The sequence below is a fragment of the Acanthaster planci genome, linkage group LG15 (assembly GCF_054643075.1).
Source record: "Acanthaster planci isolate LZ-2023a linkage group LG15, COTS_SCS, whole genome shotgun sequence".
Classification (NCBI taxonomy): Eukaryota; Metazoa; Echinodermata; class Asteroidea; order Valvatida; family Acanthasteridae; genus Acanthaster; species Acanthaster planci.
Genome location: NC_141791.1, coordinates 4,267,090 through 4,294,824, shown reverse-complemented (window position 1 = coordinate 4,294,824; position 27,735 = coordinate 4,267,090). Strand labels below are relative to the sequence as shown.

General features: G+C 41.3%; 1 protein-coding gene across 2 annotated transcripts in view; it reads left to right on the top strand.

Annotated features, from left to right (window-relative positions):
• LOC110988434 (moesin-like) overlaps positions 1 to 27,238 on the top strand; it is a 36,173-nt gene extending 8,935 nt beyond the window's left edge. For both annotated transcript variants that reach the window (XM_022251916.2, XM_087146659.1), the window contains exons 3-14: positions 2,861 to 2,944; positions 7,880 to 7,975; positions 15,617 to 15,721; positions 16,681 to 16,850; positions 17,050 to 17,133; positions 17,610 to 17,756; positions 18,101 to 18,197; positions 18,509 to 18,672; positions 19,464 to 19,573; positions 20,320 to 20,594; positions 21,133 to 21,309; positions 21,801 to 27,238. In XM_022251916.2, coding sequence (XP_022107608.2) covers positions 2,861 to 2,944; positions 7,880 to 7,975; positions 15,617 to 15,721; positions 16,681 to 16,850; positions 17,050 to 17,133; positions 17,610 to 17,756; positions 18,101 to 18,197; positions 18,509 to 18,672; positions 19,464 to 19,573; positions 20,320 to 20,594; positions 21,133 to 21,309; positions 21,801 to 21,965 — 1,674 coding nt within the window. In that variant the 3' untranslated portion in view covers positions 21,966 to 27,238. The remainder of the gene's footprint in view (positions 1 to 2,860; positions 2,945 to 7,879; positions 7,976 to 15,616; positions 15,722 to 16,680; positions 16,851 to 17,049; positions 17,134 to 17,609; positions 17,757 to 18,100; positions 18,198 to 18,508; positions 18,673 to 19,463; positions 19,574 to 20,319; positions 20,595 to 21,132; positions 21,310 to 21,800) is intronic.
• The last annotated feature ends 497 nt before the right edge of the window (positions 27,239 to 27,735 follow it).

Below are 27,735 nucleotides of genomic sequence, written 5' to 3'. Positions count from 1 at the left end.
GTTTGAATTTGTGGAATTAGGTACTAGGAACTTGTTAAATGGTGGTGGATTTTGACTAAATAGGTACTGTTGCTCTCTCACTTTTACCACCAAGACTTTCAAATGAGTACTGTATTTTTAAAGATTATGTAATAATAGAAAACTTCCCATTGAAATGGTAAGTACAGTGTATGGGTATGTAGTATGTAATACATGTATTATGTAATAATTCCCATAACAAGGACAATCTTCCTTGTTTCTGACCACAATGATCCCAGCAGTTGGGGATGGATGTGCAGCATGATGGTGTGTGAGTTTGTTTGAATACTGCCTGTCTATACTCTTTATATTGTGCAATGAGCCTGCAGTACCCAATCAAACAAGATCACATAGGTGAAGAGTTCTGTTGGAGTCTCTGTGATTGGGTACTGTAAAGTAGGAGTTTGATTTCAAGGTGTTGGAGTTTGTGTGATTTGGGAGGGATAGCACCAGCAGCCCTTGGGCAGTTAGGGGTTAAGGATAAGTTGGAAATGTGCAGCCCCACCGAAAGGTTAGGGTGCATGTGGAATTGGTCATAAGTGCTCATGTTACAGTGATTCTTGGAAAAATAGACATTTTTGTAGGGTTATTTTTAAACACCTGATTCATGGGGTTGCATGGAGTAAGCCTTACAAGTTACATCAGGGCTGTCAGAACTTTGGCTTGAAATTTTCCTGAATTTCTAAGTTGACTTTGCGGACCTTAAATACTGCTCCATGTCGAACACCTGTTTGCAGGGAAGGTCCATAAATTTTAGTTTTCATTTTCAGGGTGGTGAACATTCTTCAATCTATTTTTTAACAGGTGAAGGATCAAGGATTGCGGGGGCTCATGTCTTCAAAGAATGTTCCCCCGCTTTAACACAGTTGTCAGGTTTTTGTCAATTCAGGTGCAGAGCTTAGGAGCCAAAAATGCACCCACTCAGAATTCGGGCAAAGTAAAATACTACCATTTGAGGCAGATGTAACTGATGAACCAGGGCCAGTGTGACTTATTCAGGCTTGATAGTGCACCCGGGAGAGGAAACATGAGTTGCCTGTAATAAACAAAAGGACGCTGTTGGCAAAAACTCATTGGTTTACGTGTTCCATTACCATTACGGACACACCCATTGCAACAGGATCAGGTGTCAAGAGCTGAGTGGCTTGGCTTGCCACAAATGTGTAGGGAGGAATAAATGCTGCAAAGAGGAAGCACACTTGAACATGGATGCATAATAAGCATTGTTTAACCCTAACTACCCAAAACCTGCCATATTCCAACAGCAGGTTTTGTGAGGTTTTGGCGCGTTTGGTACCGTATGAGGAACTTGTTGTTGAATTTTGTGAGACTTGGGTTGAAAGGCCCAGGGAGATGGTGTCGGATTCTGTGTGAGTTGGGACACACATAGGTCACTGTGTGTAGTGTCTGGCTTGCTGTACCAGTTGTTGGACTATGCTTGATTTTGTCAGGTTTGGTACTGTTCAGTGCAAGTCATCCTATACTGCATAGACCCATCCATACCATATCACTGAAATTCCAATGAGCTCATTCTGTTGGAGTTTATCAGATTTGGTACAGTAACCTGCATGTACATTGTACAAGTACATAGACAAGTACATGAACCTGTTGGATTTTGTGAAGTACAGTATGCTTTCTAGTGCAGGAGCCTAGGGGGTTAGGGTTAAATTAGCTTGTACATACATGTACATGTATGTGTTGACCACGGTAGTCTGAATTGATGTAAGACATTTTACATGTACATTAAATATTGTATTTGTAGCACTGTGTTTTTCGCCATCGTATAAAGCATACATAAATACAATGTACATGTGGTTCTGTCCATTCGGTAAAAATTGTGCCGTGCAAACGTTGCAACTTAACAGAAGGCATTATTGTCTCATTTGCAATCACACCTTTGTATCGGTACTTTAGACACAAACGCTTCCTGTGGATATCAGGCATTGTAGAAGTGCACATGTTGTATTTTAAGTGATTCATAATCTGTGGAGCAATACAGTGTATCATCTACCGGCAGCTTCCTGTCCACCTGTCCTGAGGACAGGCAAAGCAAAATTGGACACTACATGTACATGCAGTTTGAGCCTATTGAACAATTACAAACCCACGCATTTTATAGAAATCTTTAACATCTGAGAATCAATGGTACATCCTTCCAAAAAATCGGGTACAGTGAAAAGATGTCCAGAGGTATCATTTTCAAGCATTTTGCTGTGAGTGGATAGGCAGGTTTTAACTTTTGCTGGCAATGGACGGGCAGATTTCAAGCCTAGATTTTTTTCCAGTTTGTCGTAAAAGCACAAAGAAATTATTACATCAAATTGTGTATAGAACAGTCTGAAATTTGAATGCGGTTGCCAGCTCTTCCAAAGGCTGCCCACAGAGAATGCTGATGCACATGCAACGATGGGAGGGGGGGAATATTCATTGGTATTTAGCAATATCTTCTTACATGCACTCCTTAAAGTGCCTGAAAAGATAGAAAGTTCATGATCTGTCTTGTCCCACTGACAACTCGCAAGCACCTCAGCCATATTCACTGCTCAAATCTCATCTACATGTACATCAGACACCTCACAGAGGCTATTAGTCACAAGTGTGGTTTGTTGTGGGAGATGCTTAGTTTTACATGTACAGGTAAGCGAAGTTTTCACGTAGCATTCCTGATGAATGTTTTATGAATGATGAATAGTTGTTTTAGTACATTGTTTCTTCAAATGTTGAAAGGTCCCAACAAATCAAGTGGGACAGTGATAACTCTAAGCTTTCCAAGGAGGACTTCAGGAACTTGAGACTCAATTTTGAGATTTCTGACCTTATCGTTCTGTTTACTTAATTCCAGGTCAATGTCCGGGTGACGACGATGGATGCTGAGCTGGAGTTTGCCATCCAGCCCAACACCACCGGTAAACAGCTCTTCGATCAGGTAGGTATTGCTGCTGTGAGGGTCAGGGTCATAGGTCAGGAGTCATTTAAGGTCACATGTCTTTGGTTCAGAGGTCATCCAGCCTAATGCTACTTTTAAAACAGCTTTTTGATCAGGTAGGGGGAGAGGTTGTGAGGGTCATACATGTTCATGTACATGTAAGTCAAGGGCTGCCTGGATCCAAGGTTTGGAATTGAGATGTTCGTCATTGTGAAGAACCTTGTCTTGATTGCTCAGAGAATCAAATCATATGTGGGGCACTGGGACAATTCTTGAGTTCCAAGACAGCAGCAGAAGCAAACTGCCTGTTACCTGACAGCGTGAGGGTGTAAAACTACTAGATCACCACCATGTTGTAGTGCTATCCTTTTAACTTGTTGTGGACATACATGTAATGAACGTATGGGCGTATGACTTGTTATGCTTCCTCTAACCATGTCCTGCGTACTCTGAACTGTGATCTGGACCACCCTGTATGATAAATAGAAATCATTAGGCAATCAGTCACCCCACCCAAAGAAAAAAATACTTAATGTACAGATGTAGTTTCAAATTAATACATGTACATCCTAGTAATTAAATATTGTTTGATTACAAATATTCTACCCCTTTAAAGAAAAATTACAGGATCGTTTGTCTAAAATTTGACTCCAAAGATGTCAGCTCTGTGTTTCCTGTCCAGATTTGATTTAGGGCTGTGCCAAATATTCGATAGATTATCAAGTATTCAGGTATTATTTTTTTAATTGGAATATTTGAATGTGAAATTCATGGAAAGGGAGAGTTTTCTTTGATTTAAATGCAGAAAATTGCACTATGGAGGCTTGTTTCAAGCAGATTCAAATGAAAAGTGACAAATCTTACAACTATTCGAAAGTGATTACTTATTGAAAAATTTAAAAGGAATAGAAATTTTCAATAGGACAAGAAGTATTTTTTGTCTCTTAAACCTTACAAAATCGTGTCTGGAGATACTCATAGATGTAAGAAGCTATTATATTGATTGTAATGTATAATTGTGTGCGTTATTGTAACTGATATTGGTTTGTTCTGCCAGTCCATATGACTGAATATTCGGATATTTGTTTCAAATTGCAGGTTGAATATTCGAACAGGGAATTATTCGAATTGATTCAGCCCTAATTTTGATTCTCGAAAAAGTAATTAAGTATATGTTGTCCCACCTGGATGCCACTCAACTCATAGGTGTGAAGCATCGTAGTGTCCTTGTGACAGGCTGTTACGAAATCAGGCTCAGCCCCCTCCCCCCATCTCTGGAACTCTCCAGCTATTTGGAAGGTTTGATGTGCAATGACGACCTTTGTCTCCGTGCACAGTCCGAACATTTTTTTATTGTTGCCAATAATGAGCTCCCGTGATTTATATGCCAGGAAGTCATGAAAAAGTCATGGAAGTTTGTTGTCGTTTGCAAGGCCAGGAAAAGTCTTGGAATTTTGTAAAAATGACTAAAGTCACAGAAAGGAAATTTTCAAACACTGTGCGATTTCTATTATCAGAAACAAGTGCATAAAATGCATCGTGACTTTATTTTATTAGCAACTTTAAAAGTAGTTATTAGTATTATTGATTTATTAATTCGTGTGTAGTGGCCACAGGCCAAATTGTACATAATTTAAAATAAAATATATCAAGATGAACAAAAATAAGATATAACATTTGCCGTACTTAAAAACATTACATATTAGTCAAACAACTAAACTGGCACAAGAATCTAAAACAAGAAAAAAAGAGTCCTATCCCGAATAGTCCTAGAAATTACGTTCTTGGGTCATGGATTTTTATAATTTGGTCATGGAAAAGTCACATTTAAATGTTCCTTGCATGTGGGTTCAGGAACCCTGATACATGCGTACCGGCATACATGTAGGTTCTCTATTGCTTCATGTACATGTGGAAAAAATTTCCTTTGTTGAAGCAAATTACAGAATGTTTGTTCCCACTGACATTTTTAAATACTCAAGTGCAGTGGCATACCATAGGTGTATTTTTCAGAGAACTTTCCTTTTGAAACCACACAAGGAAATGTCACCACATATCTTGTGAATAATTGAACACCCCTGTAAAACAAAGCTAATTTCTAATGTCTTTTTGGAGTACCGGTACTTCATGCTTGAGCAGAACAACTTCAACATCACCATTTAATTTGTCGAGGAAGTTCCATATGAAATTCATTGCAGCATAAAGCTGCATTTCCCTCACATCACAAATAATCAAGTCTGTCTGTTCATATTCTCTCTGTGTGAAGAACGCAGCACTTCAGTAGTTTAATTTCCGCATGTCAACATTGACAGTGGCCATTGTACGGTGAAGATACAGAGAGAATGCGTGGGAAATGGATCCACAGCTAAACCTCTGAACCGCGGAGGAAGAGGTCGCCCAGTATTGTGTGGTTCTTGTTTTTCTATTGGCCTAGTTTTCTGCCCGTTTTCCATGGAATCGTTGATAAGTCAACTTGTTGGGCCGATGAAACCTCAATTCAGTTTGGAGCAGGAAGTAGTAGTGGTTTTCCTTATTGCTCTTACACTGCTCACAGTAACGGATACAAATACATGTACAGGGGTGAGATATACATGTATGTCAAGATTTTTCTGGTTTTCAGGAAATATTTGTCTGGAATTTTCGATTTCAGGATTTTTTAAAACAATCTCTTGTGAAATCAGGAAAATCCTGAGTTTACTATTAACTCTAGCTGCCCAGTATCCATCAAGCTTCATCAAGCAGGTTTTGCGACGTGGGTTTTGTCAGGTTTGGTACCATACCCGATGAACTTCTTGTCGAACTTTGTTGGACTTGCTATTAAAGGCCGGGGTGGTGATGTTGGATTTTGTGTGAGTTGGGAAACACAGGGTTTATTGTGTGCAGTGTCTGGCTTGCTGTACCAATTGTTGCACAATGCTTGATTTTGTCGGGTTGGTACTGTTCAGTGCAAGTCATCCTATACTGCATCCATACCATATCACTCAAACTCCAACGGGCTCATTCTGTTAGAGTTTATTCGGTTTGGTACAGTGACCTGAATGTACAAGTACATAGACAAGTACATGCATCTGAAGTTTGTTGGCTTCAGTATACTCCTTAGTGCAAGAACCAAGGGGGTTAGGGTTAAGGTCTTTTACCTCAAGAAGTTGACATACTAAACAAGAAATGGGTATCTTAATGGATACCCTTCAGGCAAACACGAATACGTGTACAGTATATCATATACCTGTTGGACCCTTAAAACCTCCGGTTATTATGTTGTGGATATTTCATTTTCCTCTAGTCTCACTCCTGACAAATACGCCCCTTGCTTTTCTCATGGAGCCAGCGATTCCGTTCAGCTGCAGTGTACATGTACCGGTATGTGTGCTTGCCGATCAGCAGCAAAGACATACATCTTTCATGCTGCTATGGACTTGACGTCATGTGTTCTTGTGAGCAGAGGGGTCGTGCACCCTCTGGTAAAGCAAGCCATGGGTTTTTTGCCTTTGCCACAGACTTTATCTAAGCATTAAGAAGACAGTGCTGGTAATGCAGTGTTTGCCTAACATGCTTCTGGTGGCAAAACTGCTCTGTCATGCCCTGCCAGCACATTTCAAAGGGGGTACTAGACTTGACAGGATTACGACAAAATATGGAAGGGAGATTTCGGTGAGAGAGTCTGTGCAAGGATACCCAGTGAGTCTAACCCAGTTCTTAGAGAGATTATTGTAACGGGGTTTAGCGCACGCTGCACAAGTCTGTTGTTTCATTGTGAGTCATGTCAGGCAGATGAGGGGGGGTCTTTGACCACAGTGAATCACAGCGGAGCCTCTGCTTTCATATCAGTGCCATGGCAACACAGCTGGCCCCTCATGACCTGCCTGGGGCGGGGAAGGTCCCCACTGACGTGCACAGCTGGTGTTGTCCCCTCAGTCGGCATAGCAACGGACTTGGCAAAGCAGAGATAAGCCCAGATGAAACAAATGCCGTGAAGTGAATGCACATTTAGTAATCTTGTTTTTTAATGCAATTTTGTGAAAGGGATTGAGCCTACAACAAAAAACGGAAGTGTAACAAATTTTCAGATAGCGCCCTCCTCTTGCATTGGCCATGCTTCTAAATGGCTAATTGAATTGATCTCGCTGTTCACATGGTTCTCAAAGAAACTTGTTAAGTGTTTCTAAAATCCCTCATTACAGTGCTGTATACTGCATTAACCCCCCTTTAAAGTAAGATACAGTTAAAGTTACACCCAAATCAATTCTGTCTGTAAGGGTAGTATACTCTCACAAATGCTTTTTGACATGTCACCAATTCTCATTAACCCTAACTGCCCAAAACCTGCCATACTCCAACAGCAGGTTTTGTGAGGTTTTGGCAGGTTTGGTACCATACCTGAGGAACTTCTTGTTGAATTTTGTGAGACTTGGGATGAAAGGCCGAGGGAGATGGTGTCGGATTCTGTGTGAGTTGGGACACACATGGGTCACTGTGTGCAGTGTCAGGCTTGCTGTACCAATTGTTGGACTATGCTTGATTTTGTCAGGTTTGGTACTGTTCAGTGCCAGTCATCCTATACTGCATAGACCATCCATACCATATCACTCAAACTCCAACGGGCTGATTCTGTTGGAGTTTATCAGGTTTGGTACACTAACCTGCATGTACAAGTACATAGACAAGTACATGAACCTGTTGGATTTTGTGAGGTTCAGTATGCTTTCTAGTGCAGGAGCCTAGGGGGTTAGAGTTAAAGTTGCTTACATGTACGTACCGTACATGTACTGTTCTTGTACTCAGTTTACAAAAAAAATAACAAGCAATCAGCACCCAACTTGAAAGTTGACCTTGTTGTGAAGTGACTGTGATTGTAGTAACTTGAAGTTGCTTGCTATTGATCAAATCAAGAGGTTGAAAGCATGTCAGTAACCTGCATATATTTTTTTCTTACAGGTCGTAAAAACAATAGGTCTCCGGGAAATCTGGTACTTTGGTCTGAAGTTCATCGACACAAAAGGCCTCCCCACGTGGCTCAAGCTGAACAAAAAGGTGGGTTTGGACGTTCATTGGAGTGGTTGTTGTAGGATGTTATGCACTGGACAGAAAGTAGGCAAATGCAACTTCCTGATATAAAGTTGAATTTCACCTGTGCACGATATCTTTTGAATGTACACGTTGCACTGGGGTTGTATCCTTTGTTCGTGTAGTAATGTTGAGCTACTCTGGGTTGCTTTATATAGAACTTTTTTAGTGGAGGTTTCTTTAGCAACCCAAACACATTCCCTTCCCCCCCCACAAGTTTGGCTGCTGTTTGATCTGGTGTGAATGTGGTTTATCAGGAAATGCGATCGACAAGAATGTTTGAGCCAGGTATTGAAAAAGAGCTTACCCTGACCAAAGTCCAGAAAGTTATAGGTGCTACACCCACCCTGTGCAGTCAACGACCTACATGTAGTTGCCCAGAGGGGCCTCATTCACCATCCATTGTTGCTTTGTGTGGCATTCAGCAGATGCATGTGCTACCAGTGCATGTCATTGAGTGTTGTATTTGAGACCCCTTAAGACCATCTAACCCTTTAAGACTACATGAGATCCCTCAAGACCATTACAAGACCCTTTAAGACCATCACAAGATCCCTTAAGACCATCAGAAAACCCCATTACATGTACAGTATAATGTCCATCACAAGACCCTTCAATACCATCGTGAAATCCCATTACGAGACCCCTTGAGAGCATCACAAGATCCCTGAAGACCATTACAAGACCCCTTGAGTTGAATCACAACCCAAGACCTCCAGTCTAAACCCAAATCAACAAGCTAGCTATTCGGATGAACTGCAACTGAAGTATTTCATTGCCAAGGTTCACTCTGTAACTTGTGACTGATCTCGTCATCACAATCGCCCATTGTCCCGACTACTCAACGGAATCCCCGAGAATAAGTGAACCTAGTACTGTTTATAAAATTGAATTCTTCAGAGTTGATGATCCAATGCTCCCTTCCCAGATAAGACACAAATGGAAGAATTCTGCCCATTGAAGGGACACAAAACATGGAGGTGACCCCAAAATACAGGCCCCGAGTTCTGTAAATACATATGCCAGTGCCAGGATACCAGAAGTGTTGAGTCAACCCTGGCGTATTCACCCATTGAGAGAGTTTTGCTTGCGGCAACACCCATGCACCCACAAACGAGGGCGGACATAAACCACATTGTCAGCTTAAAGGTCTGGAATCCCGATAACAGATAGTTTGCTTTATACCGTATGTGTGAGAAGCCCTTCCGTTTTGGTTTTTTTTGTCTTTCAAACAACCGAGTTTGACTTTGCCCGATCAAAGTCCTGGTTTCATTCTGTGCTACACCCTGTCTGTGTATAGAATTTCCTTCTCTTCTGACATGAATATACATGTACTGTACATTGTATGCCTGTAATACAATCCAGCTAAGTGCAAGCATGCACATTGGGAATATCAAGACTGGCAAGTTCATTTTGAGCCAGTGTGTAATTTCCAACTTTCATGTACACCAATAAGGTATCCACATACATGCATTGAATGTGAAATGCATCAACACTCTCTCCAGTAGGAACCTGCTACTTTTCACATTTTTTTTCATGGTTGTACAACATGGCTACAATATGTACATGTACAACGTACTTCATGCTGTTGTACATGTACATGTACTGGTACATTGTTGGGTTCAGCTTCAGTGGCTGGGTACAGACATGACCATAACAGATGTGTACATTTACCTGTACAGGTATAGATGTGTACAAGTAGGGCCTTCATGTACATGTATGTACAGATAATTGTGCTTAGGGTGCTTCAAAAATGTGACCTTTTTTATCACTGTCAAGCTCAACTGGTGTAATTTGAGAGGAGTACAGTACATGTACATGTATGTCTTTGAAATTTACTTCAAATTATCTTTTGTTTGGCATACATGTACATGTTACCGGTATGGTGGTTGCATTACTTAATCTTTTTCCAAAATTGTGTGGGTCCCAAACACAAGATCATTGTGTCGGCTGTGATAATGGTATGAACGAAAATGAACTCCAAAGTTGTAAAATGAACCTTTTTCCAAAGTTAGAGTTTTAGCCCGTATACTGCAAAATGCAGTGAAATTTACTTTGTTGCACAGACGGAACTCTCATTTTAGCCACATTAAGTCAAGATTTTGCTGGGACTGTAGATTGCTCAATGAAAAACCCCTCTCACACGTGCGCCTTGGTGGACGTACTAGAAATTGAAATTGGATTGAAATTCTGTGAGTTTTCCAAGAATGAGAGCATTCTTCAAGTTCGTGCTGTCGTACGCAGGTGCATGCATATAGCGCATGCTCTGTGGTATTTCCTCTCCCCGGTAATACAGAACAGAAATCAATATTCATTAGATGCTAATGAGTCGTGATGACTCGTCCATTTTTACAACTGCAGACTGGACTCCCAGGAAAAGTAGGTACAAAACTGTGTTTTATTAACACAAAAACGTGTTGCAAGGGAGATATTGATACGTGCCAGTTTTATTAGACTTGGTTCTTCTGAATAGGATTCAATATGAGAAAAACCAACATCGTTGGAGTTGGTCTTTAAGGATGTATAGCTACCTGTAGGCATGAGGTGAAAGGTGTCAGCAGAGAAATGACGGGAACTGAAATGAAACCAAGCCAAAAAATGGGAAGAACTGTAGCAGCATGCCACAGTGAAAGTAGAGTTCAACGGGTAACAAGAGTTGAGACATTGACTGCCAGTAACTTTACATGTACTTTATTAACTGAGGGTATGTGCACTTTTACATCCAACAGTACTGTAGCTGTGTGGCAGTTTGGCCGCAGTAATCAACATGAAAAAGACAAAGAAAGAAAAAGTGGAATCTAAGTTTAGATACTGACATGGAAAGAAACATTGTGCATGTATGTACATGTACACCACACTATTGAACCTTTGATCTCTGATGATGACCGATACCAGAACAAGTTTTTGTTGCCTTCTGTTCATTATACGTAACAAAGAAAGGCAATAAACTTGTATTTATGTGTATGTTAGTCTGCCAGGTATCACTTTCGTCCATGGAGCAGTGTCGTTCCTGGTCCACTGCACAGTAGGTATATCGAATGGCAGAACCCGTGTGAATCATGCCAAGTGCATAATGTGGGTGCCCAGTGAACTTGTTGTAAATACGCCCATTGTTTAATTCGCCTCGGGGGCCGGCACTTGTTGGCCTCCACTTGAGGGGGCTTCCCATTGGTGGGCTGTTTCATTGACCTTATATGGGCATGCCATTGTTGTGAACCATTTCAGTGTGACCATGTACATGTACGTTACATACATGTACATGTACATTGTACTCGTTGGTTGAACAACCTGCTTGATACTGAACAAAATATACATGTACACTACTCTGTAAGTACACTTTACATGTATTTACATGTATTGTAGGTCATATGGAGTAGGGACCAAAGGTATCATTGTTGAATCTTATCAGTTTTAACAGATCGTAATCCCGAACAGTTCTATAATCTTGTTCACATGCTCAGGGGATTTCAGGAAATAAAAGACAAATATGTACTAATGATGTCTTGTTTCATGCAGCCTTACCGAGCAGTGACGCTGCAGATGCAACAAAACAAAGTCAGCAGCATATTCATTAGGCTATAGGATGATGCTAAGCATTCAATAATAATAGGGTTTCCAACATCTGAGGGGCCAGATTTGTCATACTTGTAAATAAAAAACCCAAAACAAAGGTAATCAGAGTGTAAGATTTATGCGAAGTTCTTGCACATTTTGTAACAAAACAAGGCACCCAAAGTAGACACTGTTAGACATGTTAGATGACCAGAAATTGCCCTGACACATCCCTGGCAAAACACCGACTGGTGAAAACCAAAATAAGCAGCATAAAAATTCCAGGCGAATAATCACCAGAAACATTGTATACCGATGGAACTGGTAAGTCAGTTTTTGATTCATCCTTGGAACAAAATGGCCTGTGCTCAATATTTCACGCATGGACGAATGGAATTGAGTTCCCCGTGTACCGTGTGTACCGGAAGTTATTATTCACCTTCATCGGGACACACTGCCACGTCTGTGCTCGATAAGGATGTGTGGCATTTACAAGGGGAGATCTATACTGATCATTCATAAAGAATTCAGTCACTACGAACATCCAACAGAAGAAACACAGTGCACTAACAATGACCGTCCGTTGTTATTGCACCGTGCTTCTTTTGTTAGACGATCGTAGTGAGTGCGCATTGTTTTAAGTGCTCCCACATGTACGTGTGGGTTGGGTTGGAGAATCTGAGAAGAGTTTGATAGCCACATCAGAAACCCCGCTTTCATGGAAGTTTACAAAATGGCATTGTCAACGGCATTGCGCATGAGCGACTCTTTTCTATCTGGCAAAGACGTGCCAACTGGCTGATGAGGTCATCCCACTTCATCATAGAAAAATGGAATGGGCTGCACCAAACATCCCCCCCCCCAATTTTTGTGTATTTTTTGTTGGTATGTTACCTTTAAGTTGTTCTTTGTTGGATACTATTTTTGAACAGGGTGTATCAATTGCTGAAATTCACGTCCTGTACATGTACATTGTACATGTACAGTATGTGGGGTACACTGTACAGTACATGCATGAAAGGTTTTGTACAGCGCTGGTACATGTACGATGTACATGTACATGTACGTACCGGTACACTTGGTATGAATGTGGGAATTTCATTAGCGAATTACAGTAGCACGCCCTAGTGCAATCCAATCACTGTTTTTATGCAGGAAGTTTGTTGCATTGTCTGTCAGTGTATATAGTACATGTGTGTAATCCAATGATTTGATCAGAGAGAAGAAAATCAAATCATTGACGTGTCTGTAGGCCGGCGTCAGGATTCATCGCAGGCTGCCGTGCACGGGCCAAATTGAATTGTGAAATGCAGGAATCGTGCATTACTGTATGCCACTGTATGCGGACGAATGCAAAGGGTCAGAAGTCTGTGCACACATGGTCACATGCCGGTACCTAGACATGATTGGGTATTTATGCTTGATACATGTACATGTATTTGACAAGGCCATGATCGGTAGACTGAAGGAGCGGTCTCTTGACCCTTCATCTTGAAACCGAGGCAGTTCTGACCCATAGGAATACAGTCCCATGATGTTAATAATATTTTTAACTTCATGGACTGTGAATTATCTTTTTTTTCCCCCAAAGCAGCCAGTCTTATCGGCATGCAGCTAAAAATAAAGCCCCTAAATGACCCGAAAGCAAACACTCAGAGGAGCAAGATGCAATCTCTGCTGCCATAAAGCTAGATTGGAAATTTATGGAGGTGATGGCTGATTACGTTTATTGCTGGTATGGATATTGCGTGGACACTGTAATTGGGCATCATGTGGGCCTGCAGTTACCGGGTACCTTTCTGCAGTCTTGTTCTTAATGTACATGTACACCGGCGTGCAAAAGTCTTTGCACGCCTACGTGAATGATATTCATTTCGGTAATGCAACTAGAAGTCAATAAAAATAAACAATTTTACCCATAACTGTGTGTAAGTTGCTGTCTTTATTGAAATAAATTCATGTTACATTAGAAAGTTCTTTCTGAACTGGGAAGTGACAAAAAGCAGAGTCACAGCATTTTGTATGCACAGAGCCTATGGTAACTTTTGCCATTAACATATCATTAACATAAATCCAAGATGGCGGTGCCCATGGTCTGCTGGAAAACATGAGAGACGGATCAGTTTAGTAACATGTAAAAGATCCCCTGGCATTAATCACAGCCTGGCACCTCTGAGCATTGAACCGATGAGATTCGTGATGACATGGCGGTCCATTCCATCCCAAATCCGCTTGACAACTCAAAGAGATCATCCTTGTTTCTGGGGTGATTTTCCCCAGGAAGTCAGAGCTCCATTTCATCCCAGAGATTCTCAAGCGGGTTCAGGTCGGGATTCTGGGTTGGCCAGTCAGTCCTTCACTTCGAATGGCCAGCTGCTCTCGATTTCCCGATTAAATTCGGGCGTTGGATTGGCCAAGAACTCCCTTGTGACAAGAGCTGTGTGGGGTGGAGCGTTGCTATGCTGGAAAATGAATTCATGACTGACCAAATAGTGGGCAACTGGCAACATGTGGTCACGAAGATTATCAACGTAAACATGGGAGTCAATATTCTCCTTGACCCACACTGGGGTCCCAACACCAGATGACCTTAAACACCCCCAAACCATGAAGCCTAACTCTGCATGCTTAACTGACAGAACCATGCAGGTGTCGACTAGTTAACTGGATATTTTACCAGCCTGTTTAGAGTTTGAAAAAATAAGGAAACCCTAAAGAAATTTTATCAGCTTACCAATGAAGAATTTGACGTTTTGTAAAATGAAAGGTTAATGGTATAAATATAGAGGCCTGTATGTTAGTTAAACATTACTTGAGTCGCTGGTCACAAAGTCGGGATCCAAATCATCTCTTTGCTCCATCTTTCCACTCATTTGGGTTGCTTACATTTGGCAAAAATTACCACTTTTGCTTACTTTTGGACCTCCAAACGTGCGTGGTGAACGAGAAAAACTTTTTTCCAATTAAAAGAGGGAGCAGTTTGCACGCGGCTTTGTGTAGACTTCGTATCAAATGCTAAATTTGAACAGGGAGGTTTAATACTGAATTTTTCACCAGCCCACCGGGTAGCCAAGGAACCAAGTTTAGGTAGACCAGAGCAATTTTCGCCAAAATTTGTACGCTGGGCTAGTACTAATTCGAAGCCTGGTGATGTACTTGCGTGGTGCTTATTGTGGACATACAAAATGCAGCAGAGGCTGAAATGTACACGTGTAAGGCTCACATCATCCTTATAATAAACCTTCATGTGAATCTAGTATGTACATGTATAGATCGTACATGTGTAGCCTGTTACATGTGTACATGTACAGGACGTTGCAGTTGAAAGTTAACATTGGGAATGGCAAATTCTTGTCATTTTTTTTCTCTTGCAGGGGAATGTTTCATTTTGTTTTCATTTCACAAAATGTGAGAACAATTTTCCAGAGCAGGAAAACATTTCCACACCTTTTACACAAATGCAGCAGTATTTCACATGGTCTTGTGAAATGTGAAGGCAAATGTGAAGACAGAAATTCCCATTCGTATTCACAGTGTGAACTTTACACATGATGCATATTTATTTTGGGGGTTCAGTACCCGTAATTTAGAGATGTGAGTACAAAAAGAAGTCGTATCAGTGTAAAATTTGAATTTCATTTCACTACTTAGGACCACTTTAACAAAAAAAGATCACACTCCCATATCCCATTACCACATTCAGTCATTTTGTTAACAGCTTTGTTGCCAATGTTTTTAATTTTTGTCTACATATTAACCCTAACTGTCCTTAATCCATCAACTGTTGCAGGATTGAGCACTGTTAATTGAGTTAATGATCAAACATTTTCCCTGAAAGGCAGCTGTACTCTTCGCCACATCGATAATCAGATTTGGAAAATTTGTATGTAGTTTAACATCAAATGTACGGAGCCTTCTTTGCGTGAGCAGAGAACTCGTGTTGTGGAAAGACACTCAGATTTACGCAATCAATATTTGAAAAATATGGTTACTGATCTGGTATAAATTGTCAGGAAAGAGACCAATGGTGACATTGCTTTTGGTTTGATCCGCCAGGTGTCCAACCAAGATGTCAAGAAAGAAGAGCCGCTGCAGTTCCAATTCAGAGCCAAATTCTTCCCTGAGGATGTGTCAGAAGAGCTCATCCAAGACGTGACCCAGGTAGGACAGTGACGGCACCTGCCCCTGTACTGCCCCTACCTTCTCTGCAGCACCAACCAACTCCCCCACCCCGGCAGGCATTTTGCCCACAACCTTCTTCCATTTCATAGGCTGTAGTTGTTCTGTGAACGTTACAACTTGTGGCGTGGACCCTCTCCTCAGTACAGCCAAGTTTCTCAGTCTTAAAGAGACGGCTTGTGATACTCATGTGGATAGATCTCTTTCAGAAGAGGTGTGGTTCTGATAAGAATCGGTGAGTGTGTGTATTCAGCGTTTCGACCAGTGTGCTATGGTTGACCTCAGGAGTTGAGACTCCTTAATCCTTCACCTGTTAATTGAGTTGAGACTCCGGAGGGCAACCAGAGCACACCTATCAAAATGTTGAGTACGCACTCACCAGTTCTTATCAGAACCACATCTCCTCTAAAACAGATCTATCCACATGGGTGTCATAACAAGTCCTCTCCTGAGTCTATTCTCTACTATGCAAAGATTTACATCTTATCGTTCTCAGTTTTATCACTTCCCTCATATGCCATTACAAGTAGATGAACCCTTTGCAGAGTCTTGGTATACTCAAACTTTGCTCCGTTCAAGTTTTACCATCTCTGGAATGTTGGAAATGGTTCTTGTTATGCCTGGGTGTTCATACACAACACATGATCAACCATATCGGGCTGGAATAACTCTTTTGGCTTTTCCTAATGTAATGAGCCAGTGCGATATATGAACCACACGTGCCCAGCAATGAAGCGCACGGAGGTCATTGGGAAATAGTGGTGCAAGTCTGCCCTATCTTTTGTTCTCAAATGACCTTACCTGTTTAAAAATACTGAACTAACTCATTCATTTAAGACCTAAGTCATTTTCATTGATTTTGGGGGGGTTGGGTTATGAAATAACATCTGATGTCGTAGCATCAACTTTTTCAAATCTTCATTTTGTCCCATGTTCCACAGAGATTGTTCTTTTTGCAAGTCAAAGATGCCATCCTGAACGATGACATCTACTGTCCCCCAGAAACATCGGTCCTGCTGGCTTCCTATGCTGTCCAGGCTAAATACGGCCCATACGACCCTGCAATCCGAAAACCTGGTTTCCTTGCCAACGACCGCATTCTTCCATCAAGGTAATACCCACCTGTTCTGCCCTATTTATCTCCAATAATTTACAAGCAATTTCTCAGAAGCTATGAGCCGAGTGTTTTTTCCCGTAACCAACCCCATGTGTGCTAACTATTAAAAACTTTTGTTTAACGCTATTTTTCTTGAAAGCCTAGATTGGTCTGGTACCCTTGTACATTTTTTTTCTGGTTGTCTCCTGTGCAGGGTAATGGATCAGCATAAGATGGGCAGGTCAGAGTGGGAGGAAAGAATTGTCAACTGGTACAAGGAACACAGCACAATGATGAAGTAATGTATCTCAATGTTAGATCTTGTGTATTTTGGTTTTGATAATGGTGGTGAATGAAATATGAATATTATTTTAGTGTTAGTACGTGTAAATGAATCTGCATAATACCTTGAGCAGCATGAAAATGAAAATAAAATTGAACAATTGAAAAAAATCATTCAATAGTTTGTGTGTTTACACATTGCTCTCCCCTCCCATTTTTTCCTGTTTTCAAATCTCTAAAAAAAATTTCAGAGATTCACCGCACCTGCTGCTTGGTACCACATTTCACCTACAGCATTATAAGTGTGACAGGTTTTTGGTGCTCTTTCATTTGAAAATGGGAGGCACATCGCCTTTGTCATGCATATGCTAAATCAGTGCCATCTTACCTGGAGTAGTTCAGACAGTGCATCTGTGTTTTAATTCACCCCTGAAATTGTTAAACTTTGGCTAAAGCGAGAGTTGGCGTCTTTGTAAATTTTTGTCCCAACAGGGAGGACGCCATCATGGAGTACCTGAAAATCGCCCAGGATCTGGAGATGTATGGCGTCAACTACTTCGAGATCAAGAACAAGAAAGGAACAAAGTTGCACCTGGGGGTGGACGCCTTGGGCCTCAATGTGTACTCGTCAAATGACAAGTAAGGCTTCGCTTGGTTGCAAAATATTTAGACCTTGAGTTGACTTGGAAGACAGTCATCCAAAATCGCAGGAGATGTTTGACCAGTTGGCAGCTTTGTAGGTCTAAGCTGACTTGAGTTAGTGCCAAAAAGAATATTAGTGCCATTACTAAGACGGAGAGAAACCTGTTGCTTCGAGCCTTCCAGGTAGGATTGATGATACAGATGTCCTTTGCCCAGTCACATGCACATGAAGACTTTTCCATCTGCAACACATTTTGAGTGGCGGTTGCATGTGGCCCATTAATGCATCCAAAAAGAATTACACTGTTTTTCTGTCTTTATTTCCATGTGTGCTTGCTTAGGCTCTCCCCAAAGATCGGCTTCCCGTGGAGTGAAATTCGCAACATCTCTTTCAACGACAAGAAGTTTGTCATCAAACCGATTGACAAGAAAGCACCAGTGAGTACACTATTCTTCGCTGGAAGTGAAGACTTGGGGTGTACAAACTTAACCCCATGAAAAAAATCAAGCTGAAGTCTTTTACTTCTGTCCATTACGATTCACCCTCTTGATTTTTGTCATGAAGTGTGATGAAGTTAACAGCCCAGCTGAAGTGTTATCTACCTATCGCAAGCTTTGCCATTCCAAATCAGTGTTACACCTTATCCTGGGTAAGGATTCCAGAAAAGGTGTTACTTTCCTCACTTGTTATTTTGTTGCATTTTGGTGAAGTGTGGCATCCTGACGTGAACCAATTTCTCCTTGCCCAGGACTTTGTGTTCTTTGCCGAGCGGCTACGCATCAACAAGAGGATCTTGGCGCTGTGTATGGGCAACCATGAGCTGTACATGCGCAGGCGAAAGCCAGACACAATTGAAGTCCAACAGATGAAGGCTCAAGCGCGAGAGGAGAAGTCATCCAAGCAAAAGGAGCGGTAAGTTCCTAACTGCTGCTATTTGACCCTTTCACCCCGGCAGACGCCGACAGCCGCGACTTTGTATGAGGATTAGTGCATACCACACATATATTCTATTCATTATGCACCTGCGGTTTCAATGTGGGCCTGCTGCTGGACAGGGCTTTGCATACTGGGCACACCGCAGCCCAGCAGTCGCAGTCAAAAGAATCCCGGCGTTAAGGGGTTAACCCTCACCCTGCCAGACGCAACAAAGTGCAGCAGGTGAAAGTCTGATGCACATTAATGCACTGGGCAGTTAACAGTAGCCCAAAAAACTGCCGATGTAAAAACTGCTTAGTAAAACCCAAGGAAAACCATTGTTTATTTTCCATCGGTGAAAGCAGAGCTCGCTAAAGTTGTCTTGCAAAAAAAAGGCACATGAACTATTAAGTCTGTTTTAGTTGAGTATGTGAACAACACATGCTTGGTGTCAGTCACTGTGTGGTGCCCAGTTCTGTAGGATATAAAATCAGTTATTTGTCATTATTTATCTGGACTGTCACTGGAGAATATTTAACAAACAGTTCCTCTTTTGCGAAAGTAAGAGGCACAGCAATTGTATAACTTGACCAAACTTATTACTTTATAAATGAGCTTGACGATAACTATTCGGTATTCGCACACAATGTATGTTACTTTCATAAAAAGTGCAAGCTTGTTGAAGACACCACTGTGTCTTCACTGCTGGTTTAGATTACCCTTTGAAATCCTGTATTAAAATTAATATCCCCTGATGCACCTGTCTTTCCCATTTTGCCTTGTTGCAGAGCCCAGCTACAGCTGGAACACGAGAGGTTTCTGAAAGCCGAGAAGGAGAAAGAGGAGCTGATGAAGAGAATGGAGCTTTTTGAGAAGCAGCAGAGGGAGGCAAAAGAAGGTAGGACCCCACCTCCCACCCCCTCGCCAGGCATTGGCCTAACCCCTTGGTGGGAAACAAACAGTCCAATCCCAGCTCGGGCCCGGGGGAAGGGGGGATTCAGGCCCCTCTTGGCAAGCAGCTGACCCCCATGGGCAAAAACCATCAACGTGAAAATATCCTGTCTTTTCTTGAGATGTGCCCCCGTAGCTGGTACGGTACACACACCTGGTCATTTTATCCCTACTCCCAAACTGCTAAAAATATCAAATAGTCATGTCATTTTCAGCTGAATTTTGGGTGACGTGTGAATGAATCAAGCCCCTTGACCTTGGTCACAAGTCTGCCATATGGAATTAAAAAGCAAGGTTAACTTTGTTACTTTGTGAGCATAAGATAAACACCGAAAGCATTGAAATAAGAGTTTGTGACAGATTATGGCAATAATGGAACTTGTAGGTATTTGTGATTGATGAAATCTTAATGTTTCGAGCAGCATTTGTAAAAAAAAGAAGGCGAGGTATGGAGCCCACAATACAGGCATGCAACTTTTCCTCGGATCAGCTGATTTTCTCTTGGCATTGAAATAGAAACACAGTATACAAAGTCTTGTTAAGATTGGAATTTCCTCATTTTTTGTCAAAGTCTTATTTGCATGTCTTAAAATGGACCGGTCTACCCCATTTGAATAGGTTACACTGAACAAGGTAGATTCAAAGAACTTTGCAAATCACCGTTTGGTTTTTCCTCCCTTCTTCCTCGGGCAGCTATGGAAGCGGCCAACCGCAAGGCGTTGGAGCTGGCTGCCCAGAAAGAGCTGGCAGAGCAGGAGGCGGCGAAGCTGGAACAGCAGCGGCAGGAGGAGGAAGAGAAGCGGCGGCAGGAGGAGGAGGAGATGCGGCAGCTGCAGGAGCAGCGGGAGTTGGAGGCACAGGAGCGGCGGAAGCTGGAGGAGTGCATGCACGGGCAGGAGGAGGAATGCAAGCGGTTGCAGGAGGAGAGCCTGCGCAAGCAGCAGGAAGCGGAGGAGCTGGCCAGGCAGGTAAAGGAGCCCAAACGGTTCTAGGGGCTGGAATTGAGAAACGACGGTGTTAGACAAGTTGGTCTGCTCATTCAGATCCCAGATGAGTTGCTTGATATTTGTATGCCTTCTTTAAAAAAAAACAACATTTTTTGTTTGGATTGGCTGTTTTGCAGATCCAGACCTGGCTTTTATGACAAGATATTTGAGGCATAGTTCTTGTTGCAAAACACGTGATTTTGTGGCCTGGTTTCCAATACAAAACAAGATTCTTGTGGCTTGAATCTTGTGAAACAAGGTTTTTGTGGCCTGGTTTCTGTTGCAGAAGGTGTATCATTTCCTAGTTTTTGTTTTGAATCAAGATTTTCATGGCCTTCGTGGTCCATGGCCAATGAGCTTGTTGTGGAACTAGACTTTTGTTGGGCGACACTTTGTCAGGAAGAATGACATCGCCTGGGAGTTACTGCAAACTTGTGAATCCAAAGTGTCCTTACCCAGGTCTTGCAGCTATAAACCTGACTTTCATGGCCATGTTGTGCTTGGTATACTCTCTGCCCAGCTGGTAGAAGCAGAGAAGACCTACCAGGAGTCACTAGCCCAGATGGCTATGCCCCATGAGGACGAGGACAAGGTAGAAGTGGAGATGGTGGTTGACCCTAACATGATCAACGACCAGTCGGAGGTAGACCGCATCACCAACGCCGAGAAGAGTGAGATGCTTCAGAGACAGCTGCAGGTGAGAGCCCTTTGCAGTTCAGTTAAAGACAGTCCCCACCCCCCCCCATCTCCCACCTCACAAGATAGTCAACAAGACCGTCACCAGACGTCCAGTCCAAATTCACATCACACGGCTGTTCTGTTGGACCGTGAAAAACTCATTCGGCCGTCGCTATTTATGCGGTCTGCCTGAATTGTCTGCTGTTTTTCTGTTCATTCGTGTGTTGGTGCCAGTGGCCCTTTTTTAATTTCCCTTAACAAATCTGGACCGAGCATTCATGAGTTCAAAACTGCTGATTTACAAAGGAAATTGAATGGAATGTGCAGTACAAAGCTTCTAGTTTCTAAAAGGAGGAGTTTGCGGTGTCACCTCAGTCCCCTTTGCATCTCTGCTCCCCAGAGTGTTTAGAAAAGAAACAGGAAGTAAGAGGGCCATCTGCTGGCGCAGATGATGTATCTCTAACCGTGTCCTCACTTCTCTCTCTTCCCCGTTCTTCCTTCCGAATCCAGGACCTGCAGAAGGAACTCCAGGCCGCCAAAGATGAGAAGAGGACGACGGAGATGGACGTGCTTCACCAGGCCAACGTCAAAGCTGGCCGAGACAAGTACAAGACCCTCAAGCAGATCCGCATGGGCAACACCAAGCAGAGAATAGATGAATTTGAAAACATGTAAAAAAAAAAAATGAAAAGACAGAAGGAAAACATCAACTAACCTAGCCTCAGAGGTGTTGTGTTATTAAAACGTGATAATCTTTTCAGATGCTGAGACATTGGAGGCCTCTCGTTACAAAGTGCCACGGCGCTGGCGTCAGTAATATTCGGGAGCTTAATACAGAATTTCTGTATTATGGAGATAATTCACTGATGGTGTATTTTGAAAGAATGGCTTGACTTTGAGAAACCCACACTTTGAACCATCACAGAAAAACCTGATGAGGAAAGCCACCTTCCACCATGTTTGAGCCAGTATGTTTTGTTTTGTTCAGTCTCTGAAGACCTCTCCATCCATCGCATGGCTTCAGCACTAACTGCACAGAAAACATTACAGGGCAGACGAGCTGTGGGCACATTTACTCAGAATCCCTCTTGTTGCAGGCTGCTGTTAGCTGAGAAGAAATATAGGGGGAATTGGTGTAACTTTGTTTGCTTTGTGGGGGGGGGATGGAAACAGCAATGTAGGATAATTCCTTGGCAACTGCTGTGCTTTGCTCTCTCGTTTTAAAGGCTCCAATCCGACTCCGAAATGCGGAAGTTCAGGTAATCGCCAAGGGGCCTGCAATGTCTTATTGTTTTCAATTGGTGCTCACTCTACCAGGCCAATTTCAAGGTTTGCGTACTCATCTACAAAAAAGAAACGGAGAAAATCTGCAGAAGCCTCCACGTGCCAGACGTTTAAACAGTTTTTGTTTTATTTCTGTTTTCTGTTGTTTTAGGATAAATCCATTTTGTTTATAAGGCCCGGTAGAATAGCCCTACTTGGACGAGATGAATTTGACAGTTTTATTTTCCTGCAGGTTTTTTGCAGATTTCCCTGAAATCCATTGCATGACAGAAGGACATACATGTGTTCTTAGCAGAATTTTGTTTTGGCCCACCCCTCCCCCAAAAAATGCAAAACCAAAGGGAGGGAAATTTCTGTCAATGCCATCAAGGATGGTCCAACTTTAAGCCAAATTTCATTAAAAATGAGTCAACCTATCTTCAGTTGGTAAGTGTAACATGGTGCACTTCAACTTTAGTTTAAAAAAGTCAAAGCTCATCTGGTTAAATACTGCTACTGTAACCCTCCTGATACTTGTACACGGTGTTGAACATTTGTGAGCAATTTCAGTGTCCTAACATTTCGTTCAAAAACCATAAAATGTCCATGTCCAGAAATTGGGCTGAAATTCAGCTGAGTGTTCCCTAACGTGGCGCTTTTGAAAAAATCCCAGAACATCCCACATAAGCATTGTAAAAATTCTTTAAAATTGATAAAATCATGTACTGCATCATTCCTTCTGCTCACCTACCCATCCACAAGTGTGTAAGAAAAGTATGTTCATATTTGTGAGCATATTCTAAAAGCATTCATTTTGCGCGTCAGAAAAACTTTGGAAAATCGGATGAAAATAAAATTTCATCAGAACTTTTTTAGCAGACACACAAAATTAAGATTTTTGAATCAAAATATTAGGAGATCGATGGCATTTGACTGATTGTAAAATTTGAGGTAAAAATATTGCTATGGTGAGACGCGAGGAAAAAATGAAAGTGCCCCACGTTAGGGGCCGCGTCACGTTAGGGTACACCAACTAAAAAAAACAAAAATGAGTTCAAAAAACAACTAGGTTTTGGGGCCATTTCTTTATGTTCATAAAATATAATGCAGTTTTTATGTAATAGTAGCTGAATACCAGTAGGTGATCCACTGATAATATTCAGATAACTCAATATTATGCAGACTCCATAAAGACTAATGAAAGCCATGTTTGATTCAATATTTCGTTCTTTCAGGAATTTCCTGAAGATGTTCTGAATAAAGAACGAAATATTGAATCAAACATGGCTTTCATTAGTCTTTATGGAGTCTGCATAATATTGAGTTAGCTGAATACCATTGTTGCTTTTTGGCAAATGCTTCGTTTGTAAGAAAGGAAGCTAGTTAAGTGTGTACAGGTGCAGCGTAGTGCTAATTTCTGACACAAAAAGGCGAGAGGTAGGCTTTGTCAAATGTGTAGAAATTGTTGATTCACCCATGTTTGCACCTTTACCCAACGGAGCAACAAGAACTTGAAAGGTAATCTGTGCCATTTCTGGAAAGTGGGCCGTGGTTATATTAAGAGCTATCTGAAGTGTAAAAGATGCTAGCTGCACCTGTCGCCATGGAGGGGGCAGTTGTCAGTTTAAATTGCTTGGAAAGGATGCAGACCCTTCACTTTTATTGTGGTTTTGTGCTTATTTATGGCAGGGCACAGTAGTCAAAAAGTTCTAGGCCTTATGTACTGCACTAGGGGTTGCTCTGCATGCATCTAGCACAGTTTGTAAGCTGTTTCCTATATACATGTGTGTTGAATTGCTTTTTCTTTTCCTTTTTAAATTTGAGTAGGTGATTTTGTATAGATTTTCTTATTTGTGTGGTTTGGAAAGTCTTTGCTCTGTGACACTCCTTGTCTCGTGGCTAGCACATGCCAAATATGCATACATCCACATGCCTTATCTTGTAGATGTCGCCTCTGTTCTTTGTAATGCATGCTGTACATGTACATTTGGGGTTGGTAAATTAGATTTTGCCATTTTCTTGAGATCAAGTGCCTTTTAATAGAGGTTTTGGCTTCCCATCTCCATTGGTATTCGTTTCCACTTGGAACCCGAGAATGGCGTCGGTCTAAATCGATAGTCCCTTTGGCGATCAAATTTATCGGATACAAGAGGGTTTCATTCGTATGTGTCAGTTTTGTTTTGTTTTTCTTATTTTAGAGGCTTTTGTGTGGAATGTTGATGTAAATTTAAGTAGAGCTTTCTGAGAAATCTGCATTTGCAAAGGGTAACCACTTTTTTTACCATTTGAAATTCATTTAGCAGAAATATTTACATTGAAAATGTAGTCAGATCATACCATAAATGTTATGATATCCACTCGTTAATTTGTTACCATCTGTTTGTAATTCGTAGTTTAAAAGCTTTCATACGGGAATGGTATCGTATGAAAGAACAAATCCCGAGATGTAGATTTGAAAAAAAATGTTGGTTAACTCGTCTTGAATTGAAAAATGAGAAGCCAATGGATTGTGGAGATGGTTTGTAAGAGTATGTTCTTATTGATAAGTTTGTTTTTTAGATTTGTCTAAAATGGCAACCAGAAGTGGTAAGTTGCTCTCCTTTTTTTTCCTTGAGTAGATGAACCTGTTTACACCAGCAAACCATTCTGATAGATCAAGTGAACTTAATGATGTGTTTCCTGTTTTTTGGTTTTAAGATTGGATTTGGTTTCTTTTTTCAACGTTCCTGAATTGTTTGGGCTACAAATGGCTCTATGTCGCTAATTTTGCATGGAGGATTGAAAAATAGAAAGAAATGGTGTTGACTCACGAGCGTGTGTGTGTAATTGATGCAATTAGAAGTGTTAATACCGACATTTAAATATACCCTCTTGGCTGTGAAAAATGTACAGTTGACCACCTCAGTACTGAAAAAAAGATTTGATAAGAAAAATTGCTAAGTATGATAATGCCACACGCTGCTAGAAATGACATTGTTAGAGTATTGTACAAAGTAAAAGAATTATGCCCGTTTAAAAAAAAAAGATCAGTATGCAAATTGTAGATGGTAGTCTTAGACTAGGTTGGGATCTTGTATCTGAATACTTTTTTTTTTAAATTTATGTAACTACTTAGCCCTAAGGAAGCATTTAGTGAAGACAAGAGGAAATTACCCTATTATGTAAGACATAACTGATATGTACACTTTGCACTTGAGGGGGAGTGGGTTCAATCCCTTCTAATCAGATTTTTGAAATTTTTGATTATGATATTAAAGACTGTACAAAAAAAGTTGACATTCCTGTTGGAAGTATGTATGTGTACTCGGTCTGGTTTGTTTTGGCTTGAACTTGCAAAGCACGTTTCTACACGTTGAGCAGTGCAAGGGATTTTCCCACGTTCCGTTGGTCATCCTTAAGAGTGAAATTTGATCAGTTCATTTGTGAATTGTGATGGTGCAGCAAAGTTATAAATGTCATGCTCAACCCAGAAATGAAATGAACTCGGTTGAGATACTAGCCCTGACATGCCTTCCACTCGTCGTCATCACACATATGTTCACCCCTTCCACTTAGTTTGTGCGCATGTGCTAAAATTCGGCAAAGTCGAGATCACTTTCTGTTGCTTGTTAAAATGGCGACGCCAGTCAGCAAATGACTACACCAAAATCTATCTGTGGAGATCTTCCGCACTGTGTAAACGTTTGCTGAATTTGTACCAGAGAAACATAATCAGGCTTCAGATTTCATTTTATCATGTGTTTCTTGTTAATCAAAAGTGACATTTGGGAGAAAATGGGGTGACAGATGTATGTGTACGTTACATTTCTGAACGTAAAAAGGGTTTTTGAAACTTGAAAATTTGAATTGTTCCCCAGTTGGTCCACACATGCTGCATATCCTGATTACTGAAAGAGTGTTTGAAAAAGGTTACCATGTTATGTTTATGCTATTGCGAATTGCTCTTTGTCGACCGGTCGGCCATGGTTTACGTGTGCACATGTGGAAGTTAGTGTACATGTACTGTACGTGGTCATCTACTCCATCAACACACGTAACTACTACGGACAAATGATTCTCGTGCAAGATATTAAATTCGCAATAACTTGAATATACTACCGATGTTTTTATTAGACATTAATAAACACAGCACTTTATTTTGTCTGTTTGGATAAACTGGAGAAGTTGTTTTAAAATGGAAAAGACCATGGATGTATTTTCTTTCCAATTTGATTGTGTTTATTTTTTGTAAAAATCACTTTTTCAAAATTTGTTTCAAATTTCATGCAGCTGGGTTCATACAATGCGGTGATTTAATGGGGTCTAATCCATTTTTAGTTATCAGGTTATCTTCGTGAACTTTCTTTGTGTTTTGTTAAAAATTATGATCTTTATCCGCAAACCGAAATGCCAGAATGATGTTCGACGTCGCCTGCCTCGAAATCCACAGGAAAGTGATCCAGTACGCATGCGCTAGCTCTCAACTAAGTGGTGCACAAGGGCATGGGAGTGAACATACATGATCACCACGTGGGAACGGAAGTCCTGTGCACTATTGGCAAACTTTAAAAATCCAGCACTCCTGATGGTTTTGGTTCCTTGTTTCTTTGTACACTGGTAACCCATCATGGATCATTCACAGTTATAATGTAAAACAAATGTCTATTTTAGGGGATAGTGGCCAATAAACTGTTGATCTCAAAGTACATCGTGTCCAGTGGATAACTTTCTTTCAGCTTTTGAGTAGCAACCTGCTTGCTGTATAGTCTGCTTTAAAAAAGTGAATACATTGTAATGGGGAGCTTTGAAAGTATAGGACTCATGAGTGTGTGCTCACTTTGGCGAGTCATGACACTATTGGTTGGAGAGAAACGTAACATGCGTGTGTACCACCTGCATGCCAACAGGTTGGCCTAGCAGTACTCGTGGCTTCCATTTCTTTTCTCTGGATTGGCTAATAGCGAGCAGGCCACATGATTTCCTTGCGACAAATCCACCTCAGTCTTCATTTGGACATGCTAGTAGGCCCATGTACACTGATGTGGAACTGATGTCTTTTCTGCAGAAATCTTTAAGAAATGGCAAACTTCAGGGGATGCTTTTGAACTGGGATGCAAATCTGTGGAAGAATTTCCAATCTGGATGTAAATGGTGTCCGTAGAGTGACACACAAAACTTGAGGGCCTTTTCAGAGGGTTTTCAG